Genomic DNA, 19563 nt, shown 5'->3' with positions numbered 1-19563 from the left:
CGACCACATTTCGGTCCGTCCTGGACCATTCTCAAGTCGATTGTGATGAGGAATTGATTGATAAAGATTAAGCCATCCAAAAGGTGGCACGGGCATGAATAGCCCGTAAGTGGTGGCCCTTTTGAGCCATTACCAGTATCAAGAGCTGATATTGGAGATCTGTGGAGGTGCGACTGCACCCTGCGTGACGGGAGATGTCTCCCTTGGTTAAGTTGGTGATGAGGAAGTAGAGACAATAAATGGGCAAGAGAGAGGTGAGGAGCACACGGGAGACATCTCCCATCACGCAGGGTGCAGTCGCACCTCCACAGATCTCCAATATCAGCTCTTGATACTGGTAATGGCTCAAAAGGGCCACCACTTACGGGCTATTCATGCCCGTGCCACCTTTTGGGTGGCTTAATCTTTATCAATCAATCAGTTAGAAGCAAAGTGTAGTAGAGGGGATAGTAGTAGGAATAAGAACTGGAGAGGGCCTATTGGCCCATACGAGGCAGCTCCTATTAACCACCGAATGAGAAATAATAGGAATAAGAAGAGGATAGCAAGGGAACGTAGAAGACAATGACCAGAAAAAAAGAGACAAGAGAGAAAGAAAAGGAAAGAGAAAGATAAATGGGACGTCAACTGTTACTAATTACTGCACTAACTTTTTTTCCAACCCCTCCCCCCAGGAAGCAGCCCGTAACAGCTGTCAAACTCCCAGGTACCTATTTACTGATAGGTAACAGGGGCATCAGGGTCAAAGAAACTGACCATTTTGTTTCTCGCCGGCGCCGGGAATCGAGCCTCTGTCCACAGGATTATGTGCCCAGTGTGCTGTCCACTCAGCCACTAGCACCCCTGTGGACGCGAGGGAGGGGTAATGTGGACGCGGGAGGGGGGGACGGAGGGAATAATCAGGGGAAAGTGTCGTTGTTGTTTTTGTTTAAGATCAGCTACTGGGAACAAAACGTTCCAAGTAGCACGGGCTATGGTGAGCCAGTAGTGGACTTACCTGGCACAGGAGCGGGACTGTAACTTGTGCGGCCAGGGAAAGCGTCATGGTTAAGCACCACTCAAGGATGGAGTGGTGCCTAACCACTTGGACGGTCGGGGATTGAACTCCGACCTGCATGAAGCGAGACCGTCCCTTTACCGTCCACCCCAAGTAGTTAGGGGAGGGATATGGACGAGGGGGGGATGTGGACGGGGGAGGGGAGAATGTGGACGGGTGGGGAATGTGGACGGCGGGGGGGGGGATGTGGACGGCGGGGGGAATGTGGACGGCGGGGGGGATGTGGACGGCGGGGGGGAATGTGGACGGCGGGGGGGGAATGTGGACGGCGGGGGGGGGGAATGTGGACGGCGGGGGGGAATGTGGACGGCGGGGGGGGGGAATGTGGACGGCGGGGGGGGGGGGAATGTGGACGGCGGGGGGGGGGAATGTGGACGGCGGGGGGGAATTGGACGGCGGGGGGGAATGTGGATGGCGGGGGGGGATGTGGACGGCGGGGGGGATGTGGACGGCGGGGGGGGAATGTGGACGGCGGGGGGGGGGGGGGTGGAATGTGGACGGCGGGGGGGGGAATGTGGACGGCGGGGGGGGGTGGAATGTGGACGGCGGGGGGGATGTAGACGGCGGGGGGGAATGTGGACGGCGGGGGGGAATGTGGACGGCGGGGGGGGGATGTGGACGGCGGGGGGGGGGATGTGGACGGCAGGGGGGGGATGTGGACGGCGGGGGGGGATGTGGACGGCGGGGGGGGGTGTGGACGGCGGGGAAGGGATGTGGACGGCGGGGGGGATGTAGACGGCGGGGGGCATGTGGACGGCGGGGGGCATGTGGACGGCGGGGGGGATGTAGACGGCGGGGGGGAATGTGGACGGCGGGGGGGAATGTGGACGGCGGGGGGGGGATGTGGACGGCGGGGGGGGGGATGTGGACGGCAGGGGGGGGATGTGGACGGCGGGGGGGATGTGGACGGCGGGGGGGGTGTGGACGGCGGGGAAGGGATGTGGACGGCGGGGGGGATGTAGACGGCGGGGGGCATGTGGACGGCGGGGGGCATGTGGACGGCGGGGGGCATGTGGACGGCGGGGGATGTAAACAGGGGGGGGAATGTGGACGCAGGGGGAGAATGAGGACGCAGGGGGAGGGACGAGGACGCGGAAGGGGGGAGGAATTTGGAGGAGGATAATTTCTGAGATAGAAAGTTTAAAGTTGTGACTGAGAAAATTGAACAGGTTTATGAGTAAGCAGCCGCCGCCAGACACCTGCTGGACGCTACACACCATCATTCCCTTCACCTCATCTTTAAAGAAAAATTGAAATAAGAGATTCGGGCGTGAACGGTTGGCGCCCGTACACGCCCGTCCCAAACAAACTACGAGGGGTCGCAGTCGGAGACAGGTGACAAAATATTGCCAGAATGTAGCCAGGGGAGTTTGGGGTGGAGTAGCTAGGAGAGTTTGGGGTGGAGTAGCTAGGGGAGTATGGGGTGGAGTAGCTAGGGGAGTTTGGGGTGGAGTAGCTAGGGGAGTTTGGGGCGGAGTAGCTAGGGGAGTTTGGGGTGGAGTAGCTCAACCCGTTCTCGCAAATTTAATAAGTCAATATTGACTTATTAGTTGCGTGCATAGGTGACATACTAAACATAATAGTTTCCCTTGAAAAGCTTAATAGAAAACACCGACCTTACCTAACCTACTTAGTATGTTAAGATAAGCATCTTATTGCTTCGTAATTACAATTATTACCTAACCTATACCAATAATAGGTTAAGTAACAATTGTAATTACGAAGCTACAAGATGCTTATTTTAACATACTAAGTAGGTTAGGTAAGGTCGGTGTTTTCTATGAAGCTTTTCAAGGGAAACTATTATGTTTAGTATGTCACCTATGCACGCAACTAATAAGTCAATATTGACTTATTAAATTTGCGAGAACGGGTTGAGTAGCTAGGGGAGTATGGGGTGGAGTAGCTAGGGGAGTTTGGGGTGGAGTAGCTAGGAGAGTTTGGGGTGGAGTAGCTAGGGGAGTTTGGGGTGGAGTAGCTAGGGGAGTTTGGGGTGGAGTAGCAAGGGGAGTTTGGGGTGGAGTAGTTAGGGGAGTTTGGGGTGGAGTAGCTAGGGGAGTTTGGGGTGGAGTAGCAAGGGGAGTTTGGGGTGGAGTAGCAAGGGGAGTTTGGGGTGGAGTAGCAAGGGGAGTTTGGGGTGGAGTAGCAAGGGGAGTTTGGGGTGGAGTAGCAAGGGGAGTTTGGGGTGGAGTAGCTAGGGGAGTTTGGGGTGGAGTAGTTAGGGGAGTTTGGGGTGGAGTAGCTAGGGGAGTTTGGGGTGGAGTAGTTAGGGGAGTTTGGGGTGGAGTAGCTAGGGGAGTTTGGGGTAGAGTAGCAAGGGGAGTTTGGGGTGGAGTAGCAAGGGGAGTTTGGGGTGGAGTAGCAAGGGGAGTTTGGGGTGGAGTAGCTAGGAGAATTTGGGGTGGAGTAGCTAGGGGAGTTTGGGATGGTGTGGGGGAACTTGGGATGAGATGAGGCAGGGATGGGAAAGGGGCGGAAATGGGGCAGATGGTGGTAGTGTTGGGGAAGGGGGGGGGCGGAAATGACGGCGGGGGGGGGGGGGAGGGAGGGATTGGAGGAGGAATGGTTGTGGTGGTGTTGGGGAGGGGGGGCTGGATGGGGGTGGCAGAGGGGTGTAGGGTACAGGGAACATGTTTAAAGGTCTTGACAGCTGCGACTTTAAATGCACGCGGATAAGGACAGCTAGCACACAGTGGGTCCCTAAGCATCTATTGCTACTATACACCTAGGCGCTTTTAGGTGTGGTGGTGGGGGGGGGGGCTCCCCGACCTGAACAACATGCAGGATGGAAACAAGTGTCATGTGGCAGGCTAGCAAGCCCGGGCCGGACGCCAGCACCAACTTAGACCAATACTCGGCGCTCAGCATCCCATACTCGGCGAACACATTCCCACCATGTGTTGAAGCACATACTCTACATCTAGTGAATATGATCGACCCCCGTCAACATTAATATTCGGGAGTAAAAATTAGACGCGTGTGGCTATCAACGCAGATTAATTGCATCATCGTTAATGAGCATCATGATGGTCAGTTATAAGAGCACATGATGACCAGGAGGCTGGGAGCAGCCATATAGGGGTGAAGGGCCAGCAATGGGTGGTGAGGGAGCACGAGGCTCAGCACGGCCTCCACCACATTGGGAAATTCCTGGGAGGCGAGGCTACAGGGCGCCCAGACACACACTCCCCACGCCATCCGCCACCCATCTCACTTACATAATAAATTATAACAAAAATTAACTACTTGACGTTTAAATCCTAAAACTACTTAATACAAACTTAATATAGGCAAGGACAATATTCAAATATGATAGAAGGGAGAAAATGGCGTGATGAGCGAGGCAGGTGGTGTGTCCGGCTGCCACAGACAAAGTCCTGCCACAGCTTGGGACTTTGTCTCTACACGGCTCACCCACCAACACTTACCGTTCGATAATGACTCCGTCCCTCCTCCCTGAAACAAATAAACAGCACTCTTCAAACACAAAACTTTCACAGATATGGGAAATGGCAAATATCACTATAATTTGTAATAACGATCGTGCTCCACATATGGAGGAAACGGGTTCAACGTACGGACTTAGTCTCGGCGGCCATCTTCTACATAGGAGTCTGCGATCACAACACTTACAAGAGCTAAATATTCCAAATTCGGCATTTTCATGGCACTTTGGATTGCTACATGATGAACATTATCGAAAAGGAACTTAATGGATAACTCACCGGCTGGCTAAAGTCGTCCATCTCGGACATCACCAACAACAGCACTGAAATTTGACAAAGTCCCCACACGGCCGCCAGCAACAGAGTCCAGCGGGGCGGCGAGAGACAGAGTACAGTAAGCGGCCCACTGCGCATGCGTCTCCCTAATACCACCCTCAATATCACAACATTATTATTTTTTACCACAAATTAGCGTTTTTACTATTTCTTTCGGATACATATTTAATTCTCCTTATTTCATTCATTACTTTAATTAAAATATTGAAAGCTACAATACTTGATATTAGTAAAGAATGTTTATTATATAGCATTGTACATCTACCATGACACGTGCAGCTCTCTGGCTGATGATTTAAAATTAAATTATATCAAGCTACATTGATTGACAAATACTCAAGTACAGATACTGCTATATGTAATTAAGAACTACAATTCACATTTTAAAACAAGTAGATAGATATATTGCCAATGTTATATGCTGGTAATTTGAATAGAAACACAAACATTAATATACTTTATCTAGTCCCTATAGTTTTATCTAGTCACTATAGTCTAGGGAGGATACCCGGAGTTGTCTGGGTCTTTCTCGCATCTATCTATCTATCCATCCATCCATCTACCCATACATTTTTCCATCAATCCATCCACACATTTATCTAGCCATCCATCCATCTATCCGTCCATCTGTCTATTTATCTATCTATCCATTCATCTATCCTTCCATTTATGATCTGGTCATCTATCATCCATCTATTTATGATCTATTCATGTATCATCCATTTACTCATATTACTTATATGATGGATATATATATTATATATCCATCAATTTATCATTTATTTATGTATATACATATATATGTATAGAAGTTACATTGCGTTTATGAGAGTACATAGCATTGAAGTTTTTACATTCTTGTAAAGCCACTAACACGCATAGCGTTTCATCATCTATTCATCTATCATCCATCTACTCATCTATCTTCCACCTACTCATCTATCCATCTATATATCCATCTATCGGCCCCTCTCTACCTCTATCTTTTTCTCCCGATAAGAAAATCATTTGATTTAATTTTTTGTGCAGATATCCTAGACACAGATGAGAACCCGTGTGTTATTTTCCTATTATATTGTTACGGCACAATTGCAACCATATGTGTAATGAGGACGTGATAATTAAGTACGAGGTGAGCGCTTGATAGATCATTGTGTTGGGTGTGTGTAACCTGGTCCTCCCAGTCAACTGCAGTCTGACCACTTATGTTGATGAAAGGGAGCAGTAGAACAACAGAACTTACATTATATCAGGCTTGGATACCCATGTGCATGGGAAATAGGTTTACAGGTTCCGGAAGATGAGAGGAAATGTCAGCACTGTAGAGAAATGCCAGACAGACCACTGGAACATTATCTAACACAGTGCCCAGTTACAAACCTATTAAGATTTCAACTTAGATTCAACAGAGCAGAAGTTGTTAAGCACATGGGGGCAAACTCTTACTGAAGCGACCATACGAGTCATAAATACACTCAGCCCAAGTAAAACTGAAACAAGCAACACTTAGCGCCAGCCAGAGGCTTAGGGCCCGCGCAGGAATATCCCTGCAAAAAAAAAAAAAAACCCACTGCAGTCTCGCTTTCCACCCGCTCATCCAGCAAGTTATTGGCCACACCTAGCTTCCTACAACTCGCTCACCCGCACATAAATAAGTAAATAAATAAATAACTAAATAAATAAATTATTAATTAATTAATTATATTTATATTTTACGCCTTAGTAAAGTTTATTTTGGAGTTTGCACGGTAGCATTAAGACCTGAATTTGTTCTGCACAGGTTCTGCTACTTAGTGTTATTGCACTTGCCAGTGTTGTGCTTCGGCTCTTTGGTCCCACCTCTTAACTTTGTGTACAAATTCCCAAGAATGGTGGTAATGTCTAAAGTTTTTTCGAAGCTCTGTATGAATTACTTTATATGGAATTACTAAGTACATTTGGGTACTTAGTAATGCCATGTGTACCTTGTTCGTGTTGTCTTGACTATTGGATCACCCTAATTTGTTTCAAAATTATTTGACATACAACATTGACAATAGTTTTTTCCATGGCCCTCCTCGCTACTTCATCAACAGCTTCATTTAACTATATTCCCACATGTGAAGGGATCCACGTCAATCCCACTTTACAACTTTTTTATATCTTTTTTCTCAACTTTCGTCCACAACATATTGATACACTGGTTTTCTTTAATGACTCAACCGCTCATTTATACTAGCAATATAAAAATAGGCATCTTTACTACTTCCTATAAGATCGCTGATAAAGCTTGAAGTTCAGCCTGCGTTGGAAAAATATTATCAGTTAAGCAATGTCCAATATCAATCTCTACTGTGCCGATGTCAGTGTACTCCATATTCGAAATGGAGTTAGATATGGGCATTCCAATCTCTGCTGAAAAAACCGTAATATTTCAGGAAATTAGAGAAGGCAGAAGAGCAGTTAATGACACTCAAAGGCCAGAAAGCACGAGTATAAAAAGCTATGACATGTTTAGAACCGAAAGTTAGACAGGTTAAATATCACAAAAGGAATCCACAGGGAAATAGCAGTTCGGTTATATAGACTACGTCTAGGTTACAGATGCAACTGGGAGATTGGTGAACCCAGAGAGAGTTCGTCAAACAATCACAGAAAGGTCACTACTTCACTATCTCCTAGAATGTGAAGCAACCAACGACCTTAGATGAGCTTTAAGAGTCCCTGAATCTTGCAATAACCACCCTGAAGCCATCAAAACTACCACTCTTCTGGTCAAAAAAGGTGTCCAGCAGCTGGACACCCTCATAAATACTGTCAAACAGTATCCTTCCCCGTGATAGCAGCCTGACGATTTAGATGCGACCTCAGCACACAGTATACATTCACTCCAAAAAAAAACAAAAAAAACTTACGGGCTATTCATGCCCGTGCCACCTCTTGGTCATAAATCTTCATCAATCATTAGAACCGATAATTATATGTACAGGCAGCATAAAACATCCACTAGACAGTGTGACATTGTAATTGCCAGAATTAGGCTGGGATATCGATATCTATGGCAGGTGGCTGCAGGTAATGAATCCCCCAATAGGGAACATTCCAATTGTAAACTATGTGAACAAGAGCTGGGGCATTCTCACCAACACTATATCTGTGATAGCCCTGTTATCCGTGATTTCAGACCAAATGATATGAGGTTCTTTGAGTACTGTGATTATTTCATTTACTCACGAATATTGGAAGAGATTCTTGTGCTGTACCCTAATTTTGCTAATGGAGGTTAATAGATCAGCCTTACATTTCATGTTCTCTCCTAATTCCATGTATGACTGGCCGTCCTGTGAGGTGTGGATGTTGGATGAGCTTGTAGCTGGTTTCTGATCTACAATACACATATAGAATAGGGTAGCAGCACATTGTTGGGTATACCTAAGCGTGCTAATAAAAAAAAAGTACTCCATATTCATGACTCCACCTACATCCTGCCTGTCCGTCCTTGGCAACCCAATCATCACAATAAACATGCAGTGTTTGCAATGCAATAAACATCATATATTGCTATCAGATGTACGTCTTGTACGTAATCTTTCTTGTTTTTAAATCTGTACACCAGTTGAGAGGCGGGACCAAAGAGCTAAAGCTCAACCTACGCAAACACAACTAGGTGAGTACCTTCGCGTTATATTTTTCCCAGGGTAAAGTTGTTTTCTGAATAATGAAATACATTAATTCTCGTAAGACATCATATTTTGTAACATTAAAAAAAGTTCTCATCTCACTTGTTATACCTTAAAATTTATTTTTTATTTTACTATTTTTTTTATTTTGTATTGAATGGATGAATTTATTAGCTTCCCCGCCTCTCATTAGTCAAATCGACGTAGTTACATTTATCTCAGAAACTGTCCCACAGATACTCTGCAAGTTTAATTCCATCCTCATTACCTCAGTGTAAATATTTCTTGGTCATCCTAAAATTATTTATATGGCTTTGTTTTGTACCTTCACCATTTTGTTTTGTCCAGCCTAGACCAAAACAAAAAATGACAGGTGCAGCATATATCGGTAAGAGATCTCACAGTTCCCATGTATATCATCCGTTCAATTCACCCTCCAAACTTTTAATCAGGGGTAGATAATAATGATGATGATGATGATGGCTAAGCCACCCAATAGGCGACACCGGAAACAGTAGCCTGATGTCGTGTCACGAGTGATTCGTGCGTGATCTGTACCGTGTGTTGAGTGCGCATGTCACACTGGACACGCAGTATACGGCACACTTTACTTTGCCAGGCTTTATATTGTGGGCTGCTATCTTGGGGGAGGATACTGCTTAATAGTATTTATGATGGTATCCAACTGCTGGACACCTTTTATTACCAGAAGAGTGGCAGTGTTGACCGCTTCAGGGATTTCAGGGATACTGCTAGATTCAGGGATTTCTAGAGCACTTCTAAGATCGTTGGTGGCTTCTCGCTGCAGGAGATAGTGAAGCTTGAAGATTTTTCTGTGACTGACAGAAGACCCATGCGCACTATCTGGATTCATTAATTTCGTACGTGCATCTGTAACCTAGGCGTAGCCTATACAATCGCAGTACCATTTTCCTGTGGATTTCTTTTGGAATATGAAACCTTCCTAGCAATGGGCGATATTTCTGCTGTTCTAGATGGGCTTTGTTGAGGTGCGTGAGCTTTTTGGTAATGTGCTTCTTGTAGGTATTCTAGTCTTGGCTGGATTCTTTTGTGGATCATTGGATGACGAGTTACCAATTTAGCTTTTATTGGCTTTTCTTAATTAGTGGGATTCCAGTAAGGGATGGGATCTAGTTCAAGGTTATGTTAAGCCCTTTGCCTTTAGCTACTGTTTTAGCTATTGCTCCTAGATACATGTGGTGAATATTTCCACATTGTCTTTCCATCGCTTCTTTCCTAATACTTGAAATACAACTTTTGAGTCTGTGTGTATGATTGCATTTTGAGTGTTTTGTGCAATCACATGTGCGAATGGAATTTGTTTGACAAACAGCTCAGTTTGGGTTGAAGATACCGAGTAATTGACTTATGATTGATGAAGATTAAGCCACCCAAAAGGGGGCACGGGCATGAATAGCCCGTAAGTGGTACAATTTTTTGTTCAGTAATTCTTTTCAGTATTCTGAGGTTGCATTTTAATCGTCAATCGTGCTATCGCGGGGAAGGATACTGCTTGACAGTGTTTGTGAGGGTGTCCAGCTGCTGGACACCTTTTTTGACCAGAAGAGTGGCTGTGTTGATGGCTTCAGGGTGGTTACTGCAAGATTCAGGGACTCTTAAAGCTCTTCTAAGGTCGTTGGTCGCTTCACATTCCAGAAGATAGTGAAGTAAACATACTGGGTCTGTTAAGTCTCCAATATGTATGTTCGTATTCCGTGTATAGAGCATGTCCAGCACTCTCAGAGTCTGTGTTCACCGACCCTTCTGTGAAGATATGGCTGGCTTCTGTTGTTGCTTTGCTGCTCATTTGTTGTTCTACGATGCGTCTTAGGAATGTTGGATCATAGGGAGTCGTTTTCATTAGAAGATGATCTATTATTATTAACTCCGATCGTTCCAGAAGCTGGGAGGGAAATGAAGAGTTCAAGTATGTTATCAGAGATATGTTTAAAGAAAAGATGTTTAAATTAGGAACCCCATTAAAGGGGAAGTTTTTAGTTCTTTTATTGAATTATACGAATTAACAGAATAGCACCAGAGGATAGAAGTCAATATTGTGACACCACATGCTACAGGTGTGACGACGACTCTTAAGCTGAATGCTGATGACATTCTAATACAAAAAAATGGTAACAAAATTCAATCCATTCTAAATATACAATCACCAGCAGCTTGTGAAAGTGTATATCAAGTAAAGTGCACACTCCAGATGCAAAGTGATATGTGCACGAAAGACCAAATATTGCTCTAGATATTATGCAATGGCTAACGTATAATATCAGGTTATGTTACAAGGTCAGGGAGAAGCCTTATATTGAGCTTGTAGATAGCTCACAAGTGATGGCGCCATCTTGGGTAGTGGAAAACCCGAACGATGTGAATAGCGGATTACATGGAATTTAACCAGAGTATTAATACTTGGGTGTGATACCAAATCAACTCCCTTGGCGACGTCACACAAACTCTAGGAAGGAACCATTAAAGATGCTACCCTCCGATTGGTGAATTCATATAAACGGTCGTTGAGGCAAGCAAGACCAGTCGTGAGAAACAAAACATTGAGTGGGCGTGGATTCATCAGAACCTGTACATCTTCTCAATCTTTGGCGACTATGTTTACATATATTAAACAGTTTATGAGCTCCGAAGTACTAGGGTGATTATAACTAACATTTGACTGGGCACTTTCGATGCTGGTAAACTGTTTAGTAAATGTGGGTAAAGTTAGAGAAAAGATGTACTTGTTGAATCCTGGTGCAGTCTGCCAACCTGGAGAAAATAGAGTTCAGTCCCTAAACCCATTATCTGCCTCTAATTGTTCCCACTAACGCCCACAGGATGGGCATGGGCTGCATAATAAATGAACTAAACAAAAAAAATATTGAGTAACGCTGCTGTTATCACCACGAACCCAGAATCATTCATGGGGTAGCGACAGATAATACAAGGCCGTAGTGAAAATGAGGATCGCGCTACCTCTCCGGCAGGCGTGCCGGTCACATCACACACGGGTTCCAGTACCCCCAGAACCTCTGAGAAAAAATAAAGCCTCCCTCACCAGTATTCAAATTTTCCCCTTGCCACATCAAGGCAGTGCCCACAAGGTGGTTTGTGGCTCAAAGACTTGTAGCGAGTAAACCTTATACTCGCTCCAGTCTCATTGGCATCACTAATTAGCACTAACTACACAAGCTATAATCCTATCCCTATTTACAGGTAACATTCTTTCCATCCTGGTTGGAGGAAGATGAAGTAGTCGCCGAATATAAGCAAGCGATATGAGAATAGCCAACAGTACAATTTCCAGTCAAGAATGTAGCACTCTGCGTATGCAGTTTTAATCGACCCCAAGATGCTACAGCTTCGACACAGAACAGACAGCAGACTAGGACCGCATCCAGCTACAACGCTCTCCCACAGAGCTCTGCGACTCCGGCCTCACTCAGCTCTCTGCTCTGCTTCAAGCTCCGTCTCAACGTCTACGACACTGCTGTATCCAAGACTGCTAAATAAATATGAAAACCCACTGAACACTAATCTACTCAACAGCGTAACATAAGCGTACGTTACAGACTTAAGGCAGATTCTTCTCATTTTAAAATGAAGTACGAGAGTTTTCAGCTTCTAGTGTCTAGTTATTGTCTAGATGGTGTCAAGTTTGAAAATTCGTTGTGAATACGACATCACACCTTAGGTGAGACGTGTGTCACGGGATGTGACAAGAGGCAGAGAGGTCCAACGTGGAGATAACGGTTACCTACTGGGGTCGATATAATATTTCTGATCTTCTGTAATCAGAGAATATCCATGCCAATTTGTGACTGAAATCTTTACGCGTTTGAAATGATAAAAACAATTAGTTAAAAGTAGAATAGTTTGTATTTTCCATCAGTGTGTTACATATACATAGTTGAAGCAGGGCAACACGGCCTGCCGATAAAGTAACCGTCACAAACTACAGTCTTACCCATGATGGTCGTCCCAACTGTACAGTTCTTTCTGACAATTTTAATTGCATAATGCATCCTGGTGGTCTAACTGAACAGCCAATTCAGGTGGAGGTTCAAGTTACAAAATGTGCTCTGGAAGCTTAGACTGTCCTGTTAACTATGGTGCTTGTTTCAGACTGTACAAAACGCCTAAATTAGCATTCCGGATTGCACAGCAAGTTTTGAAAGCGATTCCAGGCAGTAGTGTGGCATGGTGCATTCCAGACTGCAATTCATCATGCGACTGTTCAAAACTTCATTTGCTTTTAATGCTCTTTGGACTTAGTCGGAACGTCCTGGATTCAGAACGAGTCATGGTCGTCCCTGGATGTTTAACGCACCGATTATTCTCTCAAACAGTAGCAATCCCTCCGACGTCCTCCTGGGGATGGTAAACTTCATAAAACTTTCCCCAGATGTTTCTGCACTAGTGCACTCGTCTTAAGAGTCATTACTATGCCTGAGGCATGTGTCAGAAACTGGTCAGCTTGTAGAGAGAGTTCGTGTAGAAGCGGGTGACTGGGGTGAAGCCAATGTAGTTAGAGACCATGATGACGGCATAGTAGATGTAGCCCTCACTGCCCACAATCTTTGCCATGGTGTGCTCCCCTGCAAATAAGAACCGAAATTAAAGTAATTATGTGGTCTACGGCGTAGAATACACTGAGGAATAATAAGGTGCAAAATATATAAACACAATGTAACACCAAACAATGGATACAAATTACAAAAGTTTAAAAGAAAACACCTTTATATACTGATTTGTAAACAGGATTGTTCGTCAATGTATCTATTTCGGATTACAAAATAGTCGTGTTGGGTGTATAAAAAAGATAAATTGAATTACACAGAAATTACAACGTGATGCATCAATGAACAAATCCACAAGGGCCGTGACGAGGATTCGAACTTACGTCCGAGATCCCAGACGCTGCCTTAATCGACTGAGCTACGACATGGTCAAATGAAGTAATGAAGTAAAGGCGAAGAGGTAGAACGGCCTATTGACATAGCTGGAGTGCATGGGGGAGTTGTGTAAAACCCTGGTTTGTGTCTGAGAGGCTACAGGATCCAGTAAGTTCAGTAGAACTTCGGTTTCAACTGTTTTGACCATGTCGTAGCTCAGTCAATTAAGGCAGCGTCTGGGGTGATCTCTGACGCAGGTTTGAATCCTCGTCACGGGCCTTGTGGTTTTGTTCATTGATAAATTTAATTTAAAAATTGCTGTATTGCTTCGATGGTTGGTTAGGCAGGCATATTTGAGCGAGTTCAGGCGGGTATAAAAATTAACAGCTCTTGTGAGCTGCTGCTGTAATTTCTCAATTCCTATGAACGACGCATGTGTTTATGTTAGGGGGGGGCGGTAATAAGCACGCATTAGTCACATCAAAAGGGAAATATAATGAAAGGAGATGGAACACTATACTTATGATCCACGTTTTGTATATATTTGGCGTTTGCCATTTGTTCTTGAGCGACAATAAAAAATCCACCAGGTTAGACATAGGCAGTTATAGTCTTCCAGACGATTCAATCTTGCAGATTACACACACATCACAATAGCGTGATGCATCAAATGAACAAATCCACAAGGGCCGTGACGAAGTTCAATAAAACTTCGGTTTCAACTCTTTTGACCATGTCGTAGCTCAGTCGATAAAGGCAGAGTCTGGGATGATCTCGGACGTAGGTTCGAATCCTCGTCACGGCCCTTGTGGATTTGTTTAATGTTATAGATTTTTATAAAAATAATAGAAGATTCGACGCCTGGAAGCGGGCACGTTTGCTCACTCACCGAAGAAGGCGATGCAGAGTGTCCTGAAGGTAAGAGAGATAAGGGTCATGATGGTAATCTTGACCAATGGCAGGAGGAATATGGAGAGCAGGTTGTATATCACCGGCCAGATGATGCTCCACAACCCTGCTGCGCGCGCCTCACCTCCCAGTCCCATCATGGCCTCTTCATCCTACTAGGCACATTAACGGTTATCCATTTTCTTTTCCAGAGTTTCATGAACATTCAAAGCAACTTCCAACAATCCTAAATAAAATGCAATATCAAGTACAGTATAATTATAATAGGATAGGTGAATGATCACAGTTATGGAGGTCATCGAGAACCTTCCACATGAGAGAATCAGAAAGAAAGATCAATACAGGAAAGGTTGCGAGTGCCCGAGTTAACATGAGTTGGCTTCAGAGTATTCGCAACTTGTCCTCTTAAAAATAACGTCGCTTTTGTCCGTTTACCAGTATGGCCGAAAGTGGACGTAATTTGAAAATGAAAAAAAAAAAATGAAAATAAATTTGGGATTTTTTTTTCAACAACAGTAAGTTAAGGGTCCTCTGATAGGTTAGGTGGGCAGGAAACTCAAAGTTTCAAAACGTTATGAAAAACGTTAATTGAAAGTTTCCTCTCCTAACCTTTCCGAGCAAGCCGGGCAACTCAAACAGAAAACGGGACAGTACGTCAAGTTTTTGAGTATTTCATTTCAAATTACGTCCAAATTTGGCCCTAGCGCGCATACGAGCCAAAAGTGACGCTATTCAGGAGCAGGCCGTGCTCAGGGAGGAGGTCTCCGCGGGGCCACCCTAGACACACTCACTCTCAGATATGATACAAAATACAAAAGTACAAAATACTGTACTAAATCAATTTTAATACATGCACAATGTACCCAAAAGGTTTTAGCCGGGTCCGTAGTATAACATTTCACTTACTCATTCACTTACCAATTCAGGGACTCTGATAAGAACACATACGCTGACAAGCACAAATATATTAAGGAAATATTCTCTAAAATTATTAAACAATAGTGAAATGTCGTCAATGCTGAATGAACAATTTTCAACTGTAGAAATAAACCAGCAATTATTTACGTTATGCAGCATTACATAATAATGCACTTTAAACTATTAATCTTTATAAATGTCATTCACATGAAATATGTAGAATCAAAGAATATTACATCACTTACCGTAAGGCTCGGCATGAGGGTCATTAGCAATGCTTTCAGGATAGTAGTTAGTTCATTGGTCACCAGAGGGTCCTTCTCGCTGGATGCCGCCTTCACACCTTCAGTGTTCATCTGACAGCCGCGTACATCATACATCAAAACAAAACATCTTTGCCCGAAACGCTACGCGTACTAGTGGCTGTACAAGAATGTAACAACTCTTGTATATATCTCAAAAAAAAAAAAAAAAAAACATCAGATTGAACCCAGATTAACAATATGAATTGTCGAGCAAATGTGAATTAAGAATTAAAAAAGAAATGGACAAGCTATCGAGATAGCAATTCAAGTGGCACTCGTCCAACTGGTTCTCAGTTTTCTTGCATAGTTGACACTGTTCAACTGTATGTTGCACGTCACACTCGGGACTCATGGCAGCGACAAAAAATATTGCATAGTAACAAGGAACAACATTTTGTTAATTCAAATCCAAGTTGAGAATATTATGAACATCCGAATATGAACGCCATTGAAGGTATAGAATGGAGTCGAGGACACGAGTTTATAAAAACCAAGTGAGCGGAATTACAGAACAGTTTGGAACCCTTGTTCCTACCTGTAGCTCCCCCCTCCCCTTACAGCCACGTTCTCACCTGTATCTCCCCCCCCCCTACTACCACACCCTACAACAACCACCTCACCTGTGCCCCGCCCCTACAACAACCACCTCACCTGTGCCCCGCCCCCTACAACAACCACCTCACCTATGGGCCCCCTACAGCCACCTTCTCGGCTGCACACTCCTGCTACACAATAGACTGGGCTAGGAAAATTTACAGCAGCTGCTGCGACAAATAGATACATTCATGTCACAAACCCTGCATTGTTTTCTGTTAACATTGCATGTAAATGAAAGCAGCAGACATGAGTTCAACATTCTCATGATAAAGTGTTCTTATTTTGTTAAAGTACAATACATTACATATGATAGTCGCTTTGAAATTCTTTCATGGACCCACGATAGGAATCCACTGTTCTAAGGGCCTAGGCCAACGACTCGCTTTTAATGCAACCCACAATAGGTGCCGGGTCCCCATTTCCTGCTAAGTGAACCGAGGTATTAGCTCGATATAATGTATTTTCAAATTATTTACCTTCCTTTATGATCCGTATATATAAACCTTAAGGCGCTCTCACACCTTCCTCCATGTCTTGTCAGTTGCTAACTGGCATCGCAACCCGTCCTCGACTCAAGTCCATTACATCCAGCGATCGACGCATTCATAAATTTGTACATGCTGTTCATTCAAAACAGGAATTTTCTCATATAAATTAATATCATAATATGTAAGCATATTGTGCATATATTGGCATAGCTTAGGTTAGGTGTTCAGATTCTATTGGGGATTATTTGTATTTGTAGTTCGTGGTTGAAGCATTTACAGCGTTGTGGTTCGAACAAAATTTGTCAGTCAAGCACTTGTTCCGGCAGTGTTTGAACGAAATCAGTTGTGAGTCGTGTGTAAACCGTTTTTCATTCATAAACAGGGGGTTTGGCGGGTGCATGGAATCACTTTTGGGTCTTTGTTTGGAGGACGGGCTGGACGATGTTCAAACATTTTCTCAAACAGTGCTTCGATCATACCTCTGCTCGAGTTCAAGTTCAAATATGTTTATTGAGACAAGAAAAAATACATCTCAAAGGGATAGAGTAGCTTAGGCTATTTCTACCCCCTCTACTTCAAGTCCCTCAAGGGGCGCACAAATTCAGTGAGTACAAATACACAAATCACAATACAAGAATGCCCTTTAACATTGCAGGTTAATATAGTAAGCACAGGAACAAATCCACAAGGGCCGTGACGAGGATTCGAACCTGCATCCGAGAGCATCCTAGACACTGCCTTAATCAACTGAGCTACGACATTGTCAAAGTGAGTTAAATGCAGGTTCGAATCCTCGTCACGGCCCTTGTGGATTTGTTCATTTGATGCATCACGCAATTGTGATTTCTGTGTGTAATAGTAAGCACAGCATATAATTGTTACACTCTTGGGGCAAAATTCTTGTAGCTTCTAAGTATACTGTCTATCATACCATTATCACACATCCAAACAATTTGATGTGGTACACTACTTATTTCCTTACTTCTATAGTAATCAATAAGTTAACACTCTAATGCATAATGTTCTAAGGTGTGGGCGTGCGGCATACTACATAATTTACACTCCTTATCTTTTTCACTGACATCAACACCGTATTGCCAGATATATTTGTATCCTAATCTTAATCTCACGTAAATTGAATCCTTCCAAGTAGACTTTCCTCTACCATAGGTGAAGGACGAGTTTGTATTTATTATTGAATAATTCTTAAGTGTGTTACTACTGTCCACCATTGCCATTTTCTTTATCATTTCTTCCCCCTCTTGGATCATCTTGATTCTTGTTTTTATTTGTTTCAAGGTTATCTGACATACAACATCAGCAAGAGTTTTTTCCGTGGTTCTCTTTGCTATCTCATTAACTACCTCATTCAACAGTATTCCCACATGTGAAGGGATCCACATGAATCTTACCTTATACCCAGTTTTTTCTAATTTCTTAATATTCTCTCTACACTCTTATCACAATATTCTGGTATACTGGGCGTCTGCTATTTAAAGACTCTAACGCTCCTCTACTGTCAATAAAGAAGCAGGCATTTTTACCACATTTGACTACTTCCTGTAATCCTGCTAATACACCTTGGAGTTCAGCCTGCGTTGAGGAGACATTGTCAGTTAAGCGGCGTCTAATAACAGTATCTACAGTGCCGATGTCGGTGTACTTCCTGATCAAGACTCCACATCGTGCCTTCCCATCCCTAGCTACTGACCCATCACAATATACTGTACATGTAGAGTGTTTTCTGTAGGTCGCTCACGAGACATCTCCCGTCACGCAGGGTGCAGTCGCACCTCCACAGATCTCCAGTATCATCTATTGATACTGGAGATCAATGGTTCTGGATGATCAATATTGATAATGGCTCAAAAGGGCCACCACTTACGGGCTATTCATGCCCGTGCCACCTTTTGGGTGGCTTAATCTTCATCAATCAATCTGTAGGTCGCTCCTGTGCCAGGTAAGTCCCCTACGGGCTCAACATAGCCTGCGCTACTTGCCCCGCTCCTGTGCCAGGTAAGTTACTGGCTCACCATAGCCCGTGCTACTTGGAACTTGTTGCGAGTAGTTGAATCTATAACAACAACATGTACATATATGTACATGTATGTATGAGAAGGTGTACGTGTATATATAACATTAATAATTTTGTAACTAGCGTCAAAAGATTGTTATTTGCTTAGCTAAACGAACTAGAGGGTTCAGTTCCTGAACCGATTATGTGCCTCTGTAATCCTTTACACCACCGCCCACGGAATGGGTATGGGGTGCATAATAAAGAAAGAAATTGAATTGCCCAAAATGTTATGCGTGCTAGTGGCTTTACAAGAATGTAAAACTTCAATCCTCTGTACTCTGCCGCCCAGTTGGGTGGGTGTGCAGCAAGACTAGTAACTGTGTGACTCACTATAGATGTAAAGTGCCTCGTATAGTGACTGTTGTGAGCCTCTTGTAATGCCACTTGTGACACAAAGATTATTGATGTGTGTATTTGTGTGGGTGATTAGATATGTATGTGTATGTATTTGTGTATACGTATATATATATATGTACATGTATGAGGGTGTGTACATGTGTATACAACATTGATAATTTTGTAACTAGCGTCAAATATTGTTATTTGCTTAGCTAAACGAACTAGAGGGTTCAGTTCCTGAACCGATTATGTGCCTCTGTAATCCTTTACACCACCGCCCACGGGATGGGTATGGGGTGCATAATAAAGAAAGAAATTGAATTCTGTACTCTCATAAACCCATTGTACCTTCTTGCACATAAATAAATAAAAATAATAAAATAATTGTGTACATTATTATTATTATTATTAATAATGTTATTATTATTATTATTATTATTATTATTATAACAAATATTCTCAATAACTATAATTTATACATATGCATTGCATACTAAGTAACCCTTGTAAACTACG

The 19563-nt window shown here is 43.7% G+C and overlaps 2 protein-coding genes across 4 annotated transcripts in view; both read right to left on the bottom strand.

Moving 5' to 3' along the window:
* Nucleotides 1-4922, bottom strand: part of Top1 (topoisomerase 1) — a 39893-nt gene extending 34971 nt beyond the window's left edge. Inside the window, exons 1-2 of one of the 2 annotated variants that reach the window (XM_045749158.2) lie at nt 4783-4922; nt 4486-4513 (exon numbers count right to left, since the gene is read on the bottom strand). In XM_045749158.2, coding sequence (XP_045605114.1) covers nt 4486-4513; nt 4783-4917 — 163 coding nt within the window. In that variant the 5' untranslated portion in view covers nt 4918-4922. The remainder of the gene's footprint in view (nt 1-4485; nt 4514-4782) is intronic. The other variant, XM_069332453.1, reaches the window with a different exon arrangement.
* Nucleotides 4923-12379: 7457 nt separating this feature from the next.
* On the bottom strand, nt 12380-16773 carry LOC123762579 (uncharacterized). 2 transcript variants are annotated; one of them, XM_045749160.2, is made up of 4 exons: nt 16620-16773; nt 15487-15597; nt 14304-14475; nt 12380-13117 (listed from the first exon to the last, which is right to left on the bottom strand). In XM_045749160.2, exons 2-4 carry the CDS (start codon nt 15595-15597, stop codon nt 12981-12983), a joined length of 420 nt encoding a protein of 139 aa, XP_045605116.1. In that variant the 5' UTR covers nt 16620-16773; the 3' UTR covers nt 12380-12980. The 2 variants fall into 2 exon arrangements, with proteins under 2 accessions (XP_045605116.1, XP_045605115.1); XM_045749159.2 differs by having other exon boundaries at nt 15487-15664; nt 16620-16742.
* Between the last annotated feature and the right edge of the window lie 2790 nt (nt 16774-19563).

The sequence above is a fragment of the Procambarus clarkii genome, chromosome 27 (genome assembly GCF_040958095.1).
Source record: "Procambarus clarkii isolate CNS0578487 chromosome 27, FALCON_Pclarkii_2.0, whole genome shotgun sequence".
In the NCBI taxonomy this organism is placed as follows: Eukaryota; Metazoa; Arthropoda; class Malacostraca; order Decapoda; family Cambaridae; genus Procambarus; species Procambarus clarkii.
The sequence above is the reverse complement of the archived record's forward strand: the minus strand, read 5'-3'. Positions and strand labels throughout refer to the sequence as shown.